This window comes from Epinephelus lanceolatus, chromosome 6 (assembly GCF_041903045.1).
Source record: "Epinephelus lanceolatus isolate andai-2023 chromosome 6, ASM4190304v1, whole genome shotgun sequence".
Classification (NCBI taxonomy): Eukaryota; Metazoa; Chordata; class Actinopteri; order Perciformes; family Serranidae; genus Epinephelus; species Epinephelus lanceolatus.
Genome location: NC_135739.1, coordinates 32,289,030 through 32,309,623, shown reverse-complemented (window position 1 = coordinate 32,309,623; position 20,594 = coordinate 32,289,030). Strand labels below are relative to the sequence as shown.

At 40.8% G+C, this 20,594-nt stretch overlaps 1 protein-coding gene across 13 annotated transcripts in view; it reads right to left on the bottom strand.

The window, feature by feature from the left end:
- Nucleotides 1–20,594, bottom strand: part of lrrc7 (leucine rich repeat containing 7) — a 156,866-nt gene that overhangs the window by 85,351 nt on the left and 50,921 nt on the right. For 11 of the 13 annotated variants that reach the window (XM_033621601.2, XM_078168977.1, XM_033621603.2 and 8 more), the window contains exon 1: nucleotides 14,666–15,230. The exons of the other annotated variants lie outside the window; for them this stretch is intronic. In XM_033621601.2, coding sequence (XP_033477492.1) covers nucleotides 14,666–14,690 — 25 coding nt within the window. In that variant the 5' untranslated portion in view covers nucleotides 14,691–15,230. Of the gene's footprint in view, nucleotides 1–14,665; nucleotides 15,231–20,594 lie in introns of those variants that run through there. 13 annotated transcript variants of the gene reach the window in all.

The following is a 20,594-nucleotide window of genomic DNA, read 5'->3' as shown; positions in this document are numbered from 1 at the left end:
CCGTCCCAGAAGAAGCCATGCAAGCCCAAGCCATGACATTACCTCCACCGTGTTTCACAGATGAGCTTGTATGTTTGGGATCATGAGCAGATCCTTTCTTTCTCCAAACTTTCGCCTTTCCATCACTTTGGAAAAAGTTAATCTTTGTCTCATCAGTCCATAAAACTTTTTCCCAGAATTTTTGAGGCTCATCTCTGTACCTTTTGGCAAATTCCAGCCTGGCCTTCCTATTCTTCTTGCTAATGAGTGGTTTGCATCTTCTGGTGTAGCCTCTGTACTTTTGTTCATGAAGTCTTCTGCGAACAGTAGATTGTGATACCTTCACTCCTGCCCTCTGGAGGTTGTTGCTGATGTCACTAACAGTTGTTTTAGGGTCTTTCTTTACAGCTCTCACAATGTTTCTGTCATCAACTGCTGATGTTTTCCTTGGTCTACCTGTTCGACGTCTGTTGCTTAGTACACCAGTGATTTCTTTCTTCTTCAGGACATTCCAAATGGTTGTACTGGCTATGGCCAATGTTTGTGCAATGGCTCTGATTGATTGTCCATCTTCTCCCAGATTCACAATTGCTTCTTTTTCACCCATAGACAGCTCTCTGGTTTTCATGTTGGTTCCACCTCTAAATGCAGTCTGCACAGGCAAAACCTATCGTACCCAATCTGAAACTGAGCTCAGACATTCAGTGCTATTTATTGTTTGAATAATCAATGTAATTGGGAGACACCTGGGCAACAAAACACACCTGTCAGTCACATGTTCCAATACTTTTGCTCTCATGAAAAATGGGTGGGTTCAAACAAAAGGTGCTATCTTCTAAGTTGTGTATCAGATCCAGATGTAAATACCTGGAAATAAAAGCTGAAATGTTGATCTCTTGTCCCATATTCATCTTTTGATGTCAAACCCAAATATTTTCAGTCTACAACAAAAATAAAGGAATTGGCCTCACTGTTCCAATACTTTTGGAGGGCACTGTATATCAAAATACACTACACCAGTGGTTCCCAACCTGGGGGTCAGAAGCCCTCAAATGGGTCACAAGATGAATCTGAGGTGTTGTGACATGATTTATGAGATAGAAGAAAAAATATTGTGTTGCAAGGTTCATTTCTTAGGGGCCACAAAACCAAGATATAACATCACTGCAAAGTATAATGTTGAAATGCATGAGATCACTCAGTGAAAACTGTCAGCATCGACTGTATGGTAGGTGCACGTGTCAACAGGCGTAATTGAATTGCTAATGAGCCCTGTGGACTGCATGTTTAAGGCAGCAGAACATGCTGCCATACAGGCAATCCAATGGACACCTATAGAGCCCGTAAGACCTGTGGGAGCTGGCCTACATATACTGATATATACTGCATGCTATAGAGACACAGAGAGTCAACAAGAAGAAACAGAGGAAGCAAGAAAGAGTGGGGAGAAAGAGGAAGTCAATGATGCATTAGGCAGCCGAGCTTTAGACACACACACACACACACACACACACACACACACAGATGAATAAAGTGATCGAAGGAGAAGATTTTCAGAGGCGGAAACGACAGTGTTGTGACTGAAAAATTCATAGTCAGCAATCCTCTCTCTCTCCTTGTCACACACACACACACACACACACACACACACACACTCTTCATAAAGTCACATGCAGCTCCACACACGCATGGATGGGCACCCAGGCTCCACAGTGACACAGTATGCTGCACACACACACACACACATGCACACACACTGGTCTGAGGTCTCACGTGTCGTGGAGTGGTCTAGTAACATTCTCCACACATGGGTGACTACAGTGAGCCGGGGGACTTTGCTCTCAAATGTAAAGAAAAAACACTGTCAAACAAAATTACCGCATCACATCTCATCCAAGAGATGAACTCATGAATGGAATGAAAATCATTCATCATTCAAACACTGTTTACTGCGAGAAAATAAGGCTTGTCTTTGCCGTGTCTCAGAGCACTTTCGCATAGTACACTTTCTGTTTGGAATATTGTAGTAATGACTGTTTGACCTGCCGTACTGAGCTCTACAGGACATTACCTGATATTCTACGCTTCCAAACAAAGCCAAAGAGTGGCAAGTGGTGCCAAAAATACAATTAAAATGTCATGTATCATCATAAAGCACTATCTCCTGTTCTCTAATATAAAAATCTAACCCTTTCGACACTAAAACATTAAAACACAACAACAGAACATTTTCCAGCAGACACTTTAACTTGTCAAAGCAGGAAAAGCACAGGTGGGACTAATAACTTTAATGATGGCTCTGTTCCATTATTAATGTTACCCTGTTATGACAAGTCAAAAAGTGTACCGTAAAAAAGATCAATTAGTACCATTCACTTTTGGGTTTTGTGTGTGTGTGTGTGTGTGTTTTTGTAGGGTAAGGACGGGGATTTAAGAGTTTTATCCTAATTTTGACTTTCCTGCTGTCAAAGCTCTCATTACTGACTGAAACCAAAGAAAGGGTTGAAATTACTTCCTTCCCCTGAGCCTAAAAGGAAGTGGGATCATGTCAAGTCACCACCGTTTCCTTGTGTGATCTGAGTGGGAGTAGCTCAGCTCAGGCAATGTAGATGACCCTACTCGCTCCTGTGACGGCCACAATGTCCACACAAATAACATCTATTTGGTCAAATTTATGCAACGTAAAAGATAAATCCGGCAATGCTCTAAATATTTCTTCTTATCAACAATTACCATGAAGTTTTGTCTGTGTATCAAAATCTGATACATCTTATTCTTCTGTGCCACAGAGCCCCTGTTTTTGTCCATTACTTTTAAAAACACAATAACGAGCCACAGTGTTGCACTAGGTGACATGCATCTGCATTACCATGAACACACACACGCTGTAGTTTATTTTGAGTTGATCCCAAACACACACCGTCCTAATGCTAGAAATATACGCACTAGTGCACCATATCTGCAGCTGAAAATAGTCCCCACTGAGCAACATTTGCTACAAACTCCAGTGTCCAGCTGTTATTATTTAGCTTTTTTGAAAAATTAAACTCTGTTTGTAAATCATTTATTAGGAGAGGAAAGTAACTAAGTACATTTACTCTAGTCCTGTACTTAAGTATGATTTTGAGGCACTTATAACTTAACTTCAGTATTCACTCCACTACAGTTCAGAGGGACATATTGTAATTGTACTTTGAGGTAATTTACAGTATTGCATTTTAGCAGTAAGAAAGTAATATAATACATTACCAATTTTGGGTAATATTGTTACATTTACAATGTCAACTAAAGCCTGATTTATGGTCCTGCAGCGTACCTATGACATACCTACGTCGTTGTCGACGCCGTCGTGAACCCTTCGAACTTCTCCATCACTCCATTTCGTCACGGTGCAATTCACCGCCAGAGCGGTAGAAGGCTGCGTTCCTTTCCTGAATGGTTATCGTCGTCTCTAGTTGATTCTTTGTTTAGTTTCCGGCCTTTCCGGTCACAGAGAAATGAACACGGAGCACAGACAGACGGCTCCGTCCGTATCCGTATTGAACGTTGAGCATAAATGGGCCTTAATACTGCAACATCTACATCGCAACAGAAGATGTTTAAAGATGGCGGGGATAGTGCAATCTGGAAATATAGAACTGGAAATGCGTTTGCTACCAAGCAAACCAATCACAGCCCTCTTGGTCTGCGCTGGGTCTGCGTTGCCTCGACGTGTAGTTACATTTTTGGGGAGGTGCACGTCAGGCTACGCCGGGGGCTACGGCGAGCCTTCTGCGTAGCCACGTACCCTACGACGTAGCGACGTTGTTGATTTAACGCAGGACCATAAATCAGGCTTAACATGTTACCACCCAAAATAATTTTATTATATTATTATAATTTTTTTTTAATTCATCGACACCATGCCACTTCCGCCAGTGCACCACCACAAAAATATCCCCTGAAGGACTTTGTGTCTTGTCATGTCATTATAGGTTAAGTTATAGAAGGGTGCCAGTGATGGGCATATCTGGGTGATGCCGCACTGTGTGTTAGCATGTATAATGAGTTTCCACTCAACTATCTCAACGTCTACAACATATCCTATTTGCTTTTTATGTCCTAAGCCTGCTTGAAAACAGCAGAGATAAGGAGTTGGGCTGCGTTTTTTTTTTCCCTAGTCCCGGTGATCAACACATCTGGGTGATGCTGTCAAATGTCCATTAGCATGTTGGATGTGTTTCCTCTCACGTCCCCTACAACGGCAGAGCAATACCAACCGTCCCCTTCTTATACACACACTCTTTCAAGTGCTGTTGTCGCTCAGGTGGTTTGATCTGTGCTCGTCATAATGACAGGCCTACAAATATTTATCCATATCTCATAACTGATCAGACTTTGATCCTTTGTCTAGTTGCCCATCCCTGTGACCAACACTTTTGATTTATTTAAAAAGTTCTAGACTATTTAATTGTTTTATATCATCGCACTATTGTTAATATAAGCAGGATATTATAAAAATGAGGGGAAACCACTGCATGTGTGTGCATGAGTGGACCAGCTCTGCGCTCTGGAGGAGAGCCCTCATTAAACTATATCGCACACCGCTGGATTTGACATAAACTGCAATAAACTGGAGCTTCTGTGCTTTGATTACAAAATATAGAACAACATCATCCTCTTTCATTTTATATTACCTTGTTGTACTTCTGTGGACATTTTGGTGAAAGTATGGCAAACGTAGTGTAATAAGTAACGCATTACTTCACACAGAGAGTAACACTGTAAAGTAACTTATTACTTTGAAATGAAGGTAACTAGTGATATGTAATGCATTACATTTTGAGAGTATATTATTAACGGTAGTAGCAGTATATAAAGTAGTGAAAATAAGCCCCACATTTGTGTGCACATTAATATATTGATAATAAGTTTTTAATGCAAAATTTTTTGCATTTATTTCTACACTGCAGCTCTTTTGCCACTGCCATTTTCAAAAGCTTTACTATGTTTTCAGTAGGAGCTAATGGGTTGGGAACAGACAGGCTGCTGAAGTCTGAAAGTTTTAGAAACAGACTATTGTAATTTTGATTTCGATCATTATAATAACATAAAAACATAACAAAAATATAGAAAAATGTCAGATTTCTCCTCTGAGGAAGAACCTAAACATATGGTGATCACAGAGGGAAAAGCTGTCTTATAGAGATGATAAAATGCCAAAGAGCAGCGAACCCCGGCCTACACTGAGACAAGCCATCTCTCAGTCTCTTCCTGTCTGATAGCCAATGACAGCTGAGCTGAGACAGACAGAGCAAGACAGGAGGCAGATGCTGTCGATTTAGAGAGATTACTCTTCTGCTCCCAACCCATTCTTCTCTGCCTTTTGGTCTCTCTGCTCACTCTGCTCTTTAAAAGTTTCTCTTGGGCTCCAAAATGCAAAAGAAAACTGCAGATGCTACTTATTCTCATCACATGTGTCTCTATGTCTGTGCTTTTATTCCATCTCACCGGTGCTCTCTTATTAATGGAGGCTGTGGTTATTTTTGCTACAATAACAAGGCCATTATTAATAGACTCAATAGGTTCAAATTACCTCTGTAATAAATGCTGTGAGTATGAGACGGATGAGAGGATCTTAAAGGCTCTAACAGAGGCCTCGGGGTCGCTCTCTGTCTCCCTCTCACTCACATTCAAACATCTTGACGTACTCAGAGTTGTCTCACGAAGACCTCAGACCAAAGGCTGCCTGGGCTTTTGTCTCATTAAGAGGAGACTGGGTCGCCCTCGGCAACACGTGGACCAACCAGCACAGGATGCAGGCACGCCTCCTCTTCCCATCTCCTGGGAGACTGTCACACTTTACATCCTCTTTCTAGGAATTACTGGATCAGTTTGGACTTGGCACGTGTTTTGGGAAACTTCTTATTCATATCAGAAGCAGCACTACCACTGTAGTGGCTAGGTTATTTACTGTGGACTATGGCAATGATTACTTACATTTTCAGAAACTGTATGTCTTTCAGCTCATTTGAGCTTTCATTTGAGCTATTTTATGGACTCAATTTAACATCTATGTGCTGAAAGACACAGAACTTTTATTAAACAGAAGTAATCAAAGATAACTAGGTACGCCGTTGTTTTATTCTGGTAATGGTGTAGCCTATGACTGAAAAGGAAACAGTATGAATTTCCATCAAAGATGTCATTCATGTCTGAAGTTTGGGCTTAAACCCCCAAGTCCTTTGTCTTCCACTAATGTTACAGCTATTTTACCAATAAAGCAGGAGTGTAGCCAGACACTGAAAACATTCAGAGCTCAGCCCAAACCAAGGGAGGTCTAGGGGTATACTCCCCTGAAGAGACTTTTTTGGAATTAACAGCATCTACATGCACTATTTTTCAAGCCATTTGAGATAATAGAGTTCCTAAAAATCTGTACATGACTTTGGAAAACATGACAGTTGGCAAGGAGAAAATCACCCAGCGGAGTGTAGATCCTATTTTGCATCTAATTGTTCTCCAACTGTCTTCATCATTCTGAAACCATAACACAACAGATGTTGAGGATGACTAATTTTCACTCTTGCCACCTAAAAAGAGGCAAAAATTGTTTGTAAAGTTATTGTGAAAAAAGTGAAATGAGTATGACAGTAAGGTTAGGAAAAAAAATCATTCGACTTAAAGTATCCTGATTTTTCTTTCTACAATTTTAATGATTTATTTTAATGCCTGAATTGATATAATCCAAATCTTGACGTGGAAAGAACGCAACGTCATATCAGCCTGCCCAGCGCAAACTCCCCACCGGATTAACAAACTTTCTCTTGCTGCCGTTACACAGATTAGACCCAGCCCACTGTGAATCCCTGCACTGGGGTTTGTGCCGTCTGAATTTGAGTTGCTACTGTGAGCACATCTTCAGAGCTTCCGCCCACTCTCCCCCTGCCAATAGTCTCCTAGCAGCGTGGAGAGGTGGAGGGACTATTGAGTGGCTACCTAGCTAATTCTCATCTGATTTGTGATCTGATAAATAGAGAGAGTGGAAATGGGGCAAGGGGCTGAGGGAAGCAATGTGTTGCATGCGCCTCTTCTATGGAATAAGATTTTACCCATTATAAATACAAAAAAAAATCAATATGTGGTGGTCAGTGTTGATATTGTAGCAGCTGCCACAAATAAATCAATGTATGAAAGACACCGCAAGCTTGACAAGCAGGAACAGCTAAATGTAGTCGTTCAAGTTTACTCCAAAAAGTATATATATTTTTTTCATTTGGTTGTAGGCTTTATCTTGTGTATATTTTAATAAAAGTTTATTTAATATTGTACCTTTAACAAAGCAAGGTCATGAAGTCCATTACTAGAATAAAATTATTAAAAAATAAGAACATAAAAACAGATAATACTTTATTTACCTCTTATGTAGTAAGTGATGCTGCTGAAATTGAATTTAGAAAGACTGACTGACATGAGATGTGCATTGTTTGGAAATATGTCTCAAGATATAGTCTCGTGAAGTGTATGATTTAACTTTTTCCCTTGGTCTAGTGTTTAAAAATATCGCAATAAATCATAAAATCATATTGCAATATTTGCAGAATCGCAATGCTTCAAAGACAGAGTACATATCAGATTGTCACCAAAGTATTAAGAAAGTATTAAATCAGGAGATAAGCATATCGTAATGCCCTAATAAGCCAATGGGTTTCTCAGCCTGTGGGTTGAATCAGAACCAGAATCAGAAATACTTTATTGATCCCCAGGGGGAAATTGTGATTTGTCAGAGAGTTGGGCCTCTGTATAGGGCTGTTTGATATGCATACTTTGTAGGAGATTTCTAAAACTGATATGTTTTATATAAAAATGTTTTTAAAAACTGCATTTATTTCATTTAAATCATATTATATAATCATAGTAAATACACTCTATTTGGAGCTTCATCTACATCCACATACAGTATATAGTGACAACAGAATAAAATGCCATATTTGAGTTCACATGTTGACATCTCGCAAACTATCGGGGCCATGACAATTCTGTGAGTTAAAAAATGGGGCCATAGGTCGAAATAAATACCTTGTCCTAGGCCGGATCCCACCATATTTAGACTGAGCAAGCAGGAAACAACATGGAGGGGAAAAAAACTGCACACATACACGCATACAAGTACACACACAAGCCTCGCAGATTCAGCAGAAACACTGGGTCACACTGTGTGACACATTGGACAAGTGTGAAAGACTCAGCTATCCACACACACGCGAGCCTACTGTACAGTGTGAAACACCTTGCTACAGTCCCGCCAGGTTGTTTAACAACTGCATGGTTACCTATGGTTTCTGCAAAACTGTTAATTTGTCCATTATCAACATACAAGCACAAAATGAGCTGCCACCATATTCTGTGCATCTTCTGTGTGAACCAGCAGTGAGGCACAGTCATTATGTGGCCATGCTGCCCCAACACTGTTCCCCTGAAAAGCTGCGTTATCTCAGAATAGACTCCCATCTTTGCACACACTACAATATCCTGGCTTGACCTCCTCTTTGCCAGTGACAGGTCATCATCTCTGGTGTTCTTGTAGCTGTCACAATGGATCAACAGAGACTTTTTGTTGAGACAGAGAAATACCAGGATCTTTGTGACCTGTCCCGTCACTGTATCATAAGAAAGATGCCTGGTGAGCCACAGCTGCAGACACTGTCATCTTGAAGTGAAGCTTGAGGAATCACATGACACTGCCGCAACAGACATTTTGAACTTTAGGGCACAACTATGGCTCAAAACTACTCAAAACAATGAAGAAAAATAAAAATAAGGACAATGGCAACAGCAGTCTCAAGCTTCCTAAAAAGACTCCTGATCAGTGCTGCAGAAATAATACTTCTGATTTGTTCTCTGGTCAAAAGTAGTTCACTCCTATTTTAGCTATGATACAACCTGAGAGGAATAAATAAATTAATATGAGTAAATATGTTTTTGAGGGATTAATTGATTATTTATTCAGGCTATAAAATAGAAAACAGTTTTAAAAAGTTAATGACATGTTTCCAGAGCTCGAGGTGATATTTTCAAATGTCTTTATTTATCCAACCAAAAAGAAAAAAAAAACATCCACCAAAACCTCTCAAAAGAACGTTTCATTATTAGTCCATCTTTTTTTGATTAATCAATTCATTGTTTGGTCTTTCAAGACTCTTCCAATGTCCATAGCCTGAGGTGATGTAGGCCTATTTAATTTACAATGACATGATGAAATGAGGGTGGCACGGTGGTGTAGTGGTTAGCACTGTCGCCTCACAGCAAGAGGGCTCCTGGTTCCCAGGGGGGAGCACTTACTTTTTTTGTGGGGGTTTTTTAGATTATTTTTGTGGGCTTTTTGCCTTTAATGACAGGACAGTTAGTGAAAGGAGGAGACAGAGAGAGAGTGGGGACTGACATGCAGCGAAGGGCCACGAGCCGGATTCGAACCCGCGGCCGCTGCAGCAAGGCAATGCCTCTGTATGTGGGGTGCCGGCACGATCCGCTACACTACCAACGCCCCAGGAGGGAGCACTTCTCTGTGGAGTTTGCATGTTCTCCCCGTGTCAGCATGGGTTTTCTCTGGGTACTCTGGCTTCCTCCCACAGTCCAAAGACATACAGGTTAATTGGTGACTCTAAATTGTCTGTAGGTGTGAATATGAGCATGAATGGTTGTCTGTCTCTATGTGTTAGCCCTGTGATAGTCTGGCGACCTGTCCAAGGTGTACCCCGCCTCTCTCCTAATCCCCCCCACCCACCCACCCCTTGCTCCAAGAGGATAAGCGGTTACGAAAATGGATGGATGGATGATGAAATGATAAAACATCGAAAAGTAGCAAATCTTCACAATTGTGATGAGCCACAGAAACCAGACAATATTTGATATTTTTGCACAATAAATTACTAAAGCTATTATCAAAGTAGCTGGCATTTTATTCCCTAATGATTAACTGCTAATTGACACATGAGAGATGTCTTTAAAAACGAATTCTGTAATTTATTTTCTATATACTTGTGTCAGTGCTAATTCTTGTCAAATCTCTCACGTCATCCATTCGTTTTTGTGCCTGGACAAGTTGTTCCCTTCCCACAAAAGCTCACAAATCAGAACTATGACTAATTCATGGCAGCAAAATATGACTAATTTTACTTAAAGAAATACATGACATACTACAGAATGAGCCTCCAGACCCAAAATAGCTGTTAGCATTAGATGAAGTAAAATATTTCACACCCAGATCCGCTTTGCCGTTAGACTGTACTGGAACAGAATCTCTTATTTGAGCCAAAGAATTATGTCACCCTGGAGAGAACAATGTGCATGATGCAACCATGGCAACACTGTCACTGAGACTGGAGAGGGGACAGAACGGATGCTCCCACATGAATCTGTACTCGTAGAGAAGAGAAAAAAAAAATCACATTAAACCAGCTAAATGAACAAAACGGATGAGATAAATTTATCCTGTGAGAGACCAGTTTGGAACACTTTCATGCAGCCTGTGTGAACCTACAGTACAGTATGTGCCGTGACCAAGAGGATAATGTTTCTTTCTCTTCCTCCTCCCTCCCTCTCCTCTCCTCTTTCTCTCTTCTCCTCTCGGCTTCTCTAAAATCCTGCAAAGGCTTCCTAACATGGATTTGGTGGTTTTAAGAAAATGCAGCAACATTGCATGACATTATAAGTGTGTAGTTTCTGCTTCAACACAGCGCATTGCTTCAAGTCACACTCCATAATCCAAAATCGGACAAACATTCACTCCCAGTCGGCTTGAAAGGTGACTGTAAAACGTTTGCAGCTTTGGTCAGTTTGAACTCAAGTTACAGGATGGAGGAGTAATGATAGAAGTTTTTTTTTTTACTGACTATTGATCAATCTACACATTCTATTAATCTATGATTCATTGTTGGGCCAAAAAAAGTCGATATAGTGAAAAATGCCCACCAAAACTTCTCATGTGGATGCCTTGAAATATCTTATTTTGTCCTGCCACTGCTTAAAAACCCAAATATATTTAGTTTACGGTGATATAAAACAGAAGAAGTGGAAAATCTTAATATTTGAAAAGCTGGAACAACATTATTTTTGATATTTTTGCTGAAGAAATTACTTAAATGATTACTAGATTATCAAACTAATTGCAGATTAATCTTCTCTGTTCATAGCTAATTGATGCAGCTCTATCCTGCAGCATATACTTCTCCATCCTGTCCATCCAAATAGCCAACGTTTTGTGACAGTATCCTACACTGCCTATCACCCTCTTCAAATCTCTAAAGCTCTTCCAGAAAGAGCATATTTGGTCATTTTTTATCCATCAAGTAGCTGATAAAGACTCAGTTAATTCAACTAGACTCTTCATCACCTTCTTAAGAGTCAACAGTGTCATCACCGCAGCTGACAACATCGATTCATCACAATCACAGCCACCAAAATCACCATCGCCCTCGATAACATCACAATTCATCCTCATCATCATAACACACACACATACACTGCAGATGTACTGGTATCTCTGTCCCCCTTCCCTCACTGGGTCTCTTTCCCTTGGCCCATCACCATGGCGATGGGAGCCGGTTCCATGGATACAGTCACTAGGCAACCAGCAGCATCAGCAGCAGCAGCAGGAACAGCAGTGTCCTGTCAGAGCTATAGTGGAGCAGCAGAGAGAGCCGGAGCCAACCTCCCTCCCTCCTCTAGCTGCATGCAAGTTTGCTCTTTGAAGAGGAAATGTTAATGCGTTTATCATGTCTTGGATCCGCAGCCTGAACTGTAGAGGTGCTGAATGCAATTTAGACTGACATAAAAGGACTAACTTAGTGACTATATCTGGAGTTAGACTAAAATGGGAAAAGTATGTTGTTAAATGGAAAACAGATAATGACAGGATTGCGTGTATCAGATGCAGCTGTGTAATAAAATATATACATACAGCCATTATTACTATTTACAACATCATTTCTGTCTCAAAATATGGACACTGCTTCTCTTTAACCTCTATGCTTCCAAAAAAAGAAGCAATAACCAGTACAACAATACATAATAGTGAAATCCTCTATTAGGGCAGCATTATTCTGATTATTTCAGTTAAGCTGTCCATTATTTCCTTGGTTAATCAATCATTTGTTTGGTCTATAAAATGTCATAAAATACTGAAAAATCACACTCAAGGTTACCCAAAGCCCAACGTGTCTTCAAACCCTTCTTCTGTCCCATAAATCCTCACATTTGAGAAACTGGAACTAGAGAATGAATGGTTAGCATTTTTGCTTGAAAAATTACTTTACGTCAAAATAGTTGCTGATTAATTTTCTGTTGACCGATTAATAGACTAGTGTGACTGCTGCTAACAGCTGGCGGAACAGCTTCCCAAAGAGACCACAAATACCAGGAACCACTGTCAGGCACAGGAGGAAGACATATTCAGATGCTTCAGTAAAAGTAGTAACACCTCAGTGTAAAGGTACGCCATTACAAGTACAAGTCCTGCATTCAAACTTTATGTAAAAATATCTATGTATTATCAGCAAAATGTGATGTGCTTAAAATAAAAAAATCTGATATGCCAAATGGTGCTATATAGAGAATTGTATCTGTTATATTTATATGTTTATAAAGGATTTCTGATGCATTTATGTGTAAGCAGCATTTTTGTTGTAGTTGGTCCAGGTGGAGTTTATTTACTACACTATAAAGTGTTGAGCTGTTCAATCTGCAAAAACCTCAGTTTTAAAAAGAGATTTCTGTCCTCAAAACCCTTATTTTGCAGTACAGCAGGAGTATTTTAACCAATATTAAAATTAAATCAACCTATTTAAAATATGTTAAAGGCATGAGAATGTGTATCTTGAAACTAGAAAGAATTAGGGTCCACCCAGGCACTTGAATTATGAAAAAGTTTTGAAAATTCTTGAAACAAGTTGATTCTTGCTGAGGACAGTTGAAATATTCCTACACCAACATATAAAAAAATAAAGCTTTAGTGAAGTTCAGACTAAAACTACATGAGAAGAAGGATGTTTTAACCACAGGTGTCCGATAAATGTAATAGATTAAAATGTGCTGTAGAGTGCTTGTGTAGTTGGTTACATTGCCGCTGCAACATGTCTTTTTTTAAATTATTTTTATGGCTTTTTTGTGCCTTAACTAGATAGGACAGGCCAAGTGTGAAAGAGAGACAGTGAGGGGACAACTTGCAGCAAAAGGCCGCAGGTCCAAATCTAACCCACAGCCTCTGCAGCAAGGACACAGCCTTTGTAAGTGGGACGCCCACTCTACCAGGTGAGTTCAACATATTTCTACCAGCCAAATATATGCTTTTTTTTAAATGTTGGTGGAAAGCACAACACTTTAAAGTCCCCAAAAAGTAGCTCTGTAAGCCAGTGGAAAGTCAAGGTAGCTCTGTAAGCCAATGAAAAGTCAAGGACACACAAAGAAAGAGATGGAACTGCAAACATCCTGGAAACCAAGATTACGCTACATGTCCAAGTACTGCATGTAGTCCACACAGACCATAACCTGGACTGCTGTGCTCCTTGATACCAAAAGAGAGACCAAAACTGACAACACACAAAGGCCTGTTGGTAAAATGATACAAAACAAGGCAATTAGCAGTGACTGCAAACCCCTGCTGTAAAGAAAATGTATTAATAGAACCCATCTTAGAGGCAACACAGACAGAGAGGCTTTGAAATCTGTTGCATTGAAGATGTAATTAAATATTCCCTTTGATTATACGAAGCCCCACTTTTTTTGCATGTTGCTTTAGTGCCCTGGCTGCAACTCAGAAAGACACTCAGTATGTGTGCTGCTTAGCGATAAGACTGGACAAAAAAAATTACAGCACATAACTGCAAAAATTATGATCCGGACAATAAAACAGTTTAACCTTGTGCAGGTGTGTAACAGCAGCAGTAAAGCATTTAGCTGGATGGTTAACAAGCCTTTGTCATTACAGGCGTGACTGATACAGCTAAATAATGGGAGAGATAGGCTAATAAGCTACAATACCTCAGGCTGCTGGATTTAACAGGTGTGTGTGTGTGTGTGTGTGTGTGTGTGTGTGTGTGTGTGAGATAATGTCTTATATGAAAGCATGAAGCTATCATGGCAATGCGTCTGGGGGCTACATGTCAATACAGGAGTGTGTATGACACAGCATCATATATCAGCCTCTCTCTCACTCACACACACACACACACACACACACTACACACACACACACACACACACACACACACACACTCTCCTCTCTCTTCCTGCAGTCATGGCTGTTTCATTAGCTCATCACAGAGCATGAGAGGCCCGTGGATGAGGGTCTATAAAAAGATGAAGGGACCATTTTAAATAAAAAACAAAAAAAACCCCTAAATGATCACATACAGTACACAGTGCCAGGTGTTGTTGTAAATATTAAATAATGCCATTATTTGTCGCATGATAGCAGCCTAATTAAACATTTATGGTCATGGGAAAATCATGAGATGCATGCATTAACAGTAGAATATCATTTTTAAGTGTGTGACAGCACATCTATAGATATTTTGGATATTAAAAAGGCATTTTGAGCGGTTTTGAGTCCTTACATAACAGTAGTAATGAGATTCTTCATTAAGAGATCATTAACACACACTGAATGACAAACACTGCAGCAGGTATGTGTCCATTCGCGTTGCCTTACGTTGTAAAGTAGAGTAGTTATCCATCTGGCAGGCTGCTGGTGGCGGATCCGGTTGGGGGGAAAAAAAAAAGAATGAGTGGTGGCCCCTGTGGACACCGCAGGACCGGACAGGATCAGTCTACCGGGACGAACCGAGCCGGTGTGAAACCAGGACAGGTACCCGCACGACCAGCCGCATCTTTAGTACCCGCGGGGCCAGAAAACGGAGGAGATGAGCAAACCAACCCGGGCAGTGTGTCTCATTGTAGGATCATTCGGTTAAGGTTTAAATCCAAGTCGGTTACACACACACACACACACACACACACACACAAACACACATACACCGTTTTCAGTCAGATCTCCTCGGTAGGTTTCGTTACAAGATGCCTCGCTCCGCCTCCATGTAGATAAAAAAAAGAAAGCCAAGATGCGGGCACACCGGGAAAGAGAAAGGTCAGTGTGCGGTTATGAAAATCACACCGGAGGAACGGATCCGTGACCGAGAGGAGCGGTGCCCTTTTTCTTCTTCTCCGTCTCCGTTACCGTAAACCCCGCTGCAGGGAAAACACACTGAAGCAGGAGCGTCTCCTCCCATCTATCCCCCGTAGAGAGCAAGAGGAGAGAGGGAGGGAGAGATGGATGAAGATGGAACGAGGACGCCAGAGTAGGTGCGTTTGCGCGTGCGCATGGATGTGCGCGCGCGCGTGTGTTGTAAGCCTAATCGTGCACGGGCAAGTGTGTGTGTGTGCGAGAAGATACAAAGAATGGAAGTCATCTTTTTATCTCATTGTGTCGCGCCGCGCGCACACACACACACACACACACACACACACACACACACGCTTGTCATGGAGCGTGTCCCTGAGACTGTTGCCATGCTGCCTCCATCTTTTCCTGTGAGAAAAAAAAAAATCTTCTGAGGACAAAAATAGCTCACTGTAGCTAAAAGATGATTTTAAAGAAGAAGTTTTTGTGTGTGTGTTTACTATGTGGGTGTCAGATGTTTTATCACACTATTTTGTTATTCTAAACATATACTGTAGTGTACATACAGGACTACAGTTAGACCATTTTAGTCGATTAATCTCAGTCATTTGCCTTAATTGTCTGTGGCATAGATTCACCAACAATTCATGACGCGAATCTCCTGGTCCACCACATCCCAAAGGTGCTCTATTGGACTGAGATCTGGTGACTGTGGAGGCCATTGGAGTACAGTGAACTCATTGTCATGTTCAAGAAACCAGTTTGAGATGATTTGCGCTTTGTGACATGGTGCGTTATCCTGCTGGAAGTAGCCATCAGAAGATGGGTACACTGTGGTCATATGGACACGGATGGACATGGTCAGCAACAATACTCAGGTAGGCTGTGGTGTTTAAACCATGCTCAGTTGGTACTAAGGGGCCCAAAGTGTGCCAAGAAAATATCCTCCACACCAGTACACTGTAGAAACATAGTGATGCAACATGGGGATTTCCACAGACGAGGAGCTGCTCCCTATGTAGCTATAACCGGCTCATTTTAAGGCAATGAAAACACAATTCTTTTTTTACACTAAAGAAAACATACTTTTGATATTATATTCCATTTCAGCCAATATATCCCCCAGAATCCGACACTGGACCTTTAATAAAGCAAACTCTGAAAACTCAACAAACATGGCTGTCTTATGTCAGCCTAGTCTGTCATTCAGGATAATTAAACCTTAATTCAACGAAGATAGTGTGATATTGCCTTCACACTTTATAACTCTAACAGACCCAAGTCTGCAATCATACAACCATCTTCAGCTGTCCAATGATGTGAAAGCTCGAAAGTCTTCGATTTTTCCAGTCACTGCCATTCATCCCATGTAATGCAAACACAGAATCAGACCGCCCCTTCCTGGTAAATGCCCATATCTTTGAAAATCCCACTCCTCCTCCTTTGTAATGCAGTTATAAATATGCTGTTTCCATCGCCAAGCTGAGATAACCCTAATGGCATCATCACGGTTATTTTCTCAGACTTGACAAAGCTCCTCCAGAGCTGCAGAAGACATTATACAACTGTTTGCACAGGCTGGATAGTGCTCACAATGACAAAGAAATGGATTTTGATATGTAGTGTCCTTTTTACAGTCAACTCTACAAAGACATGATCAACCCTGCAGGTCTCCCAGCCTGACCAGCGATAGCAGCAGTGAAGCACTCAGACGATCAGATGTGCGTTTGAGAGTCAGTTTGCAAAACATCACCAGCATTATCAGCAACTGTCCCCACTGCCAAAGGCTCTAAGCATTTGGCCTCATGCCCGGGATAAATGTGTCCCTCCCTCCTCTTGACCGACACTTTAGCTTCCAAAATTAAATCTGAATCTGAAAGGTAAAGGTGCCATCCATCAAACACAATGATCATGGTGCCATTGAAGATTTAGCTCTCTAGCTAGTCCATTATTTGAATTCACAGGACAGGACTGAGTGACTGTTGAATGTGGTAAACTTCTACATTTGCTATCATTTTTTAGCACTACACGCTAAATGCTTGCACACATTTGCAGGAAATTCAGATGTCTCTTGAAAATACAGCATTGTAGTCCAGAGGCTAAACATGAGTCTCACACAAACAGCTGTTGAGAAATCCAATCATGTGGAGGACATTACGTAGCTGCAGGTGTGCCACAGTTATGATTGCATAGTTGTGATAGTCACTGAACTGCAGAGGACCCCTGTTGGTTTTGTGATGGACATCATAGATATTAAGTGAACAGCCAGCGCTCAAAGCCCAAAGTATGGCAAACTGCTACTCCTAGTCAATAGGCTACTGAGTGGGCTGCTGTTTTGTGGCTGCCTGAGCCCAATCAGCTCATCCACAGCCAGCATGAGGCCAATTAAATTCTATTTGTTGCCTTTAATATTAGTTTGCAAAGCAATATGTTGACATCAGAGACTTGGCAACTACGTAATGAGCAGGTTGGCAATGAATTATTTGCTGAACTTCCTGTTCAATGTGCAGTACATAACTAATTATCCCTTCAAGTCGGGGGTTTGACCTGCTGTGTAATTTGTTGCCTGCAATCTTTCACCTCAGTTACATATTTGGGACTGATAAACAAAGACTAGCAATCCATGAAAGAGCATCAATATTGTATAAGTTCTGCAGAACTCCTTATTATATCCAAAGGCAACAGCATTTTACATTTACTGCTCTGGTGGCAACAGTAAGGTTGAGGAAAGATAGTGGTGACAGCAAATAAACTGTTGTTAAGGTATGGTTAGGCTTAGCCAACTAAAAAACTTTGTAACACACCCATACTTTCTGCCCTGCTACCTGAAGGTTACACTGTTTCCTTCACTGGCACTGGACATAAACTACAAAGCATGAACCAATCCAGCATTTATAGCCTAAACTAATCTGCAATGCCCCTCCTAAAATGGGCCATGAAAATACACAAAACTCAATAATAAAATACATACAAATCAGCACAAAACACAAACAACAGTATAATAAATTAGACTAACATTTAATAACAGGAGCCAGATTATTCTAACCTGGAAATCCAGATGCCCCGCCCCTAGCAAATTCGAATTTGCACTGCACCATAATCTAGCCCCGACGAGCAGAGCCCGCTGAATCGCCAATCGGACCAATGAGATCAGTCTATCTGACAGAGGCAGGCTCTAGGCGGGCGTAACATGATGAGGACAGCACTGCACCATAGGAGTCAAAAAGTAAACAGCCAAGATGGCAGCTGCCGAAGGACCGCGTCCATTCAATTTAGCTTTGGATGAAATGCTAAGCCAATTACACTTATCTTTTTCCTTGAGAGAGAAACAGAAGACTGCCCTAGAAGCCTTCTTTCCAGGAAGGACGTTTTTGCCATTTTGCTGATGGGATATGGCAAAAGCATAATATATCAGTTAGCCCCACTGGTCGGCAAACCAATGGGGCTTACTGCAATGAATACGTCACCTTGTGTTTTGCTCTGATTGGCTATCGTGCTATCCAATTGCGTGTGGCGGCATTTAATATGCCTTAGTTAGTGCCGCCCCTTGGATAGGGTGTATCGGTGAGGGCCAGACTCAAAATCTTTCTAGATTTGAGTCTGGATTTCCAGGCTAAGGTTACTCATGTCTACATTCACTCTTCAAAAACTGTTTCATGTTAAGTTTAAAATAATCCATATCAAAATCCATTTTAAGTTCTTAAATTTAAAGGGGATCACTACCTGAATTAAGAATTCCAATTCGTTATTCCCATGACTAAGCAAAGGTCAATCAATATTTCTGAACATGAGCTACCCTCTCCCAAATCTAAAAACTAGAGTGCTAAAACTCAGCTGTCATAGGGTATAAAGTCTGGAACTGCTCCATAGACATGATGGTTTTCTCTTGGTTTCTCTTTTATGCTCAAACAAATGAGCTTTATTCTATTGTAGTGTTCTCAGTTCTGAAAAGAGAAAATGTCCCCATATACTCAGAACATTCACCGAGTGCTCTCATGTCATCCATAACATCTTTCCCAATTAATTCTCGAGGGAGCAGCCCCAGACTTTATACTTGATGACATCACAAAATTGAGTTTTAGCACTCTAGCACTCTCTCACTTTTTGGATGTGAGACAGAGTATCGAGTCCAATATATTTTTTTGGATTATTTAAGACCTTAGGAATAACATGTATGAAGTTTTAAAATGGGCGTAGTTCCCCTTTTAATCCTAAATCATCCAGTATGGACGTAATTCCCAGGGATACTGGGCTGAGATTAGAGAAGCCGGTTTGTGGCCCAACTCCAGCACCATCAGGATAAATTTGTTGTTGGGAGGTGGCTGCCTCTCCCTTATGACCACTGCTGAGGAGTCCTTGAGCACAGCACTTAAAACACAAGTGATTCAGTACAACTGCTCAGAGGCGATCAGATCACACTGTGGTTGCACTGGGCAGCTTCCAAGTGTAATATGTTAAATATAAATGTGTGAGTTTGGAGCAATATGTTCCTGCAAAGAGCATTTATCTACCCAAACAAAGGTTAAAACTAAAAATAAAGTAAAATAACATGATTAAATAAAATGAATACAAAATTTATGCTGTGCTGTGGTCAGAAGATGTCTGATGTTAAGACCTTTCAAGTGCTGGCAGAGTTGTCTTTCTGCAGATTTACTATTGGTTCTGCAACATAGGGAGTTTTTTTAAACTCTGAAATTGTATCCGCCCAGTTGTCTTATGCTAAAAGAGCGGGCCAGTCGCCAGGAGAAAATGTTGGCATTGTATGTTTCTGCAAACCCCAAAAATGTTACATTTGTAAATTTCATACCAGCGTTTATAAAGTGATGTAGTGTATGAGCTGATATTGTCATCAGAAGACTAAGGGGATGAAGATGGTGAGACACCCAGGTGATCGCTGTGTTTAGCCACCAATTGTGTGTGTTTCTTACCAACCTGTTGCTATATTTCCACTGGGGATAATGCCACAAAAAGCAGTTATTTTTTACCAAGACATTGCTGTTCTTTTGCTGCCAGAATAGTGCCACAAAAAGAGGTTCTTTTTTTCCCAAGGCCTTGCTGCGCACCCAAAAACCAGGTATTTTTGCCACCAAAACCAGGTATTTTAAGCCAAACAAAGTGGTTTTCATGCCTAACCCTAACCCTGCATTAACCACAGCATTGATGAAATGTAAGGAAATGTAAAGTTTGAATGTATCTGCAACATATTATTGTACAAATGTAATATATCCATAGTTTGCAGAAACATACAATGCCAACATTTCTTCTGGCAGCAGGGTTGTAAAAAGGGGGTCAGTCAGGATGTGTTTGTTTTAAATTCTCATGATCCAAATTCAAACAGTGAAGACGTAAATTCATGCTACAGTAGAAGGACTACCACGTGTGGACTGGGTGTGTGGAAGGTCAAGAAAACAGAAGACTTCAAACTGGAGCAGTAAAAGTAGGTTTCTGAAGTACAAAGTAT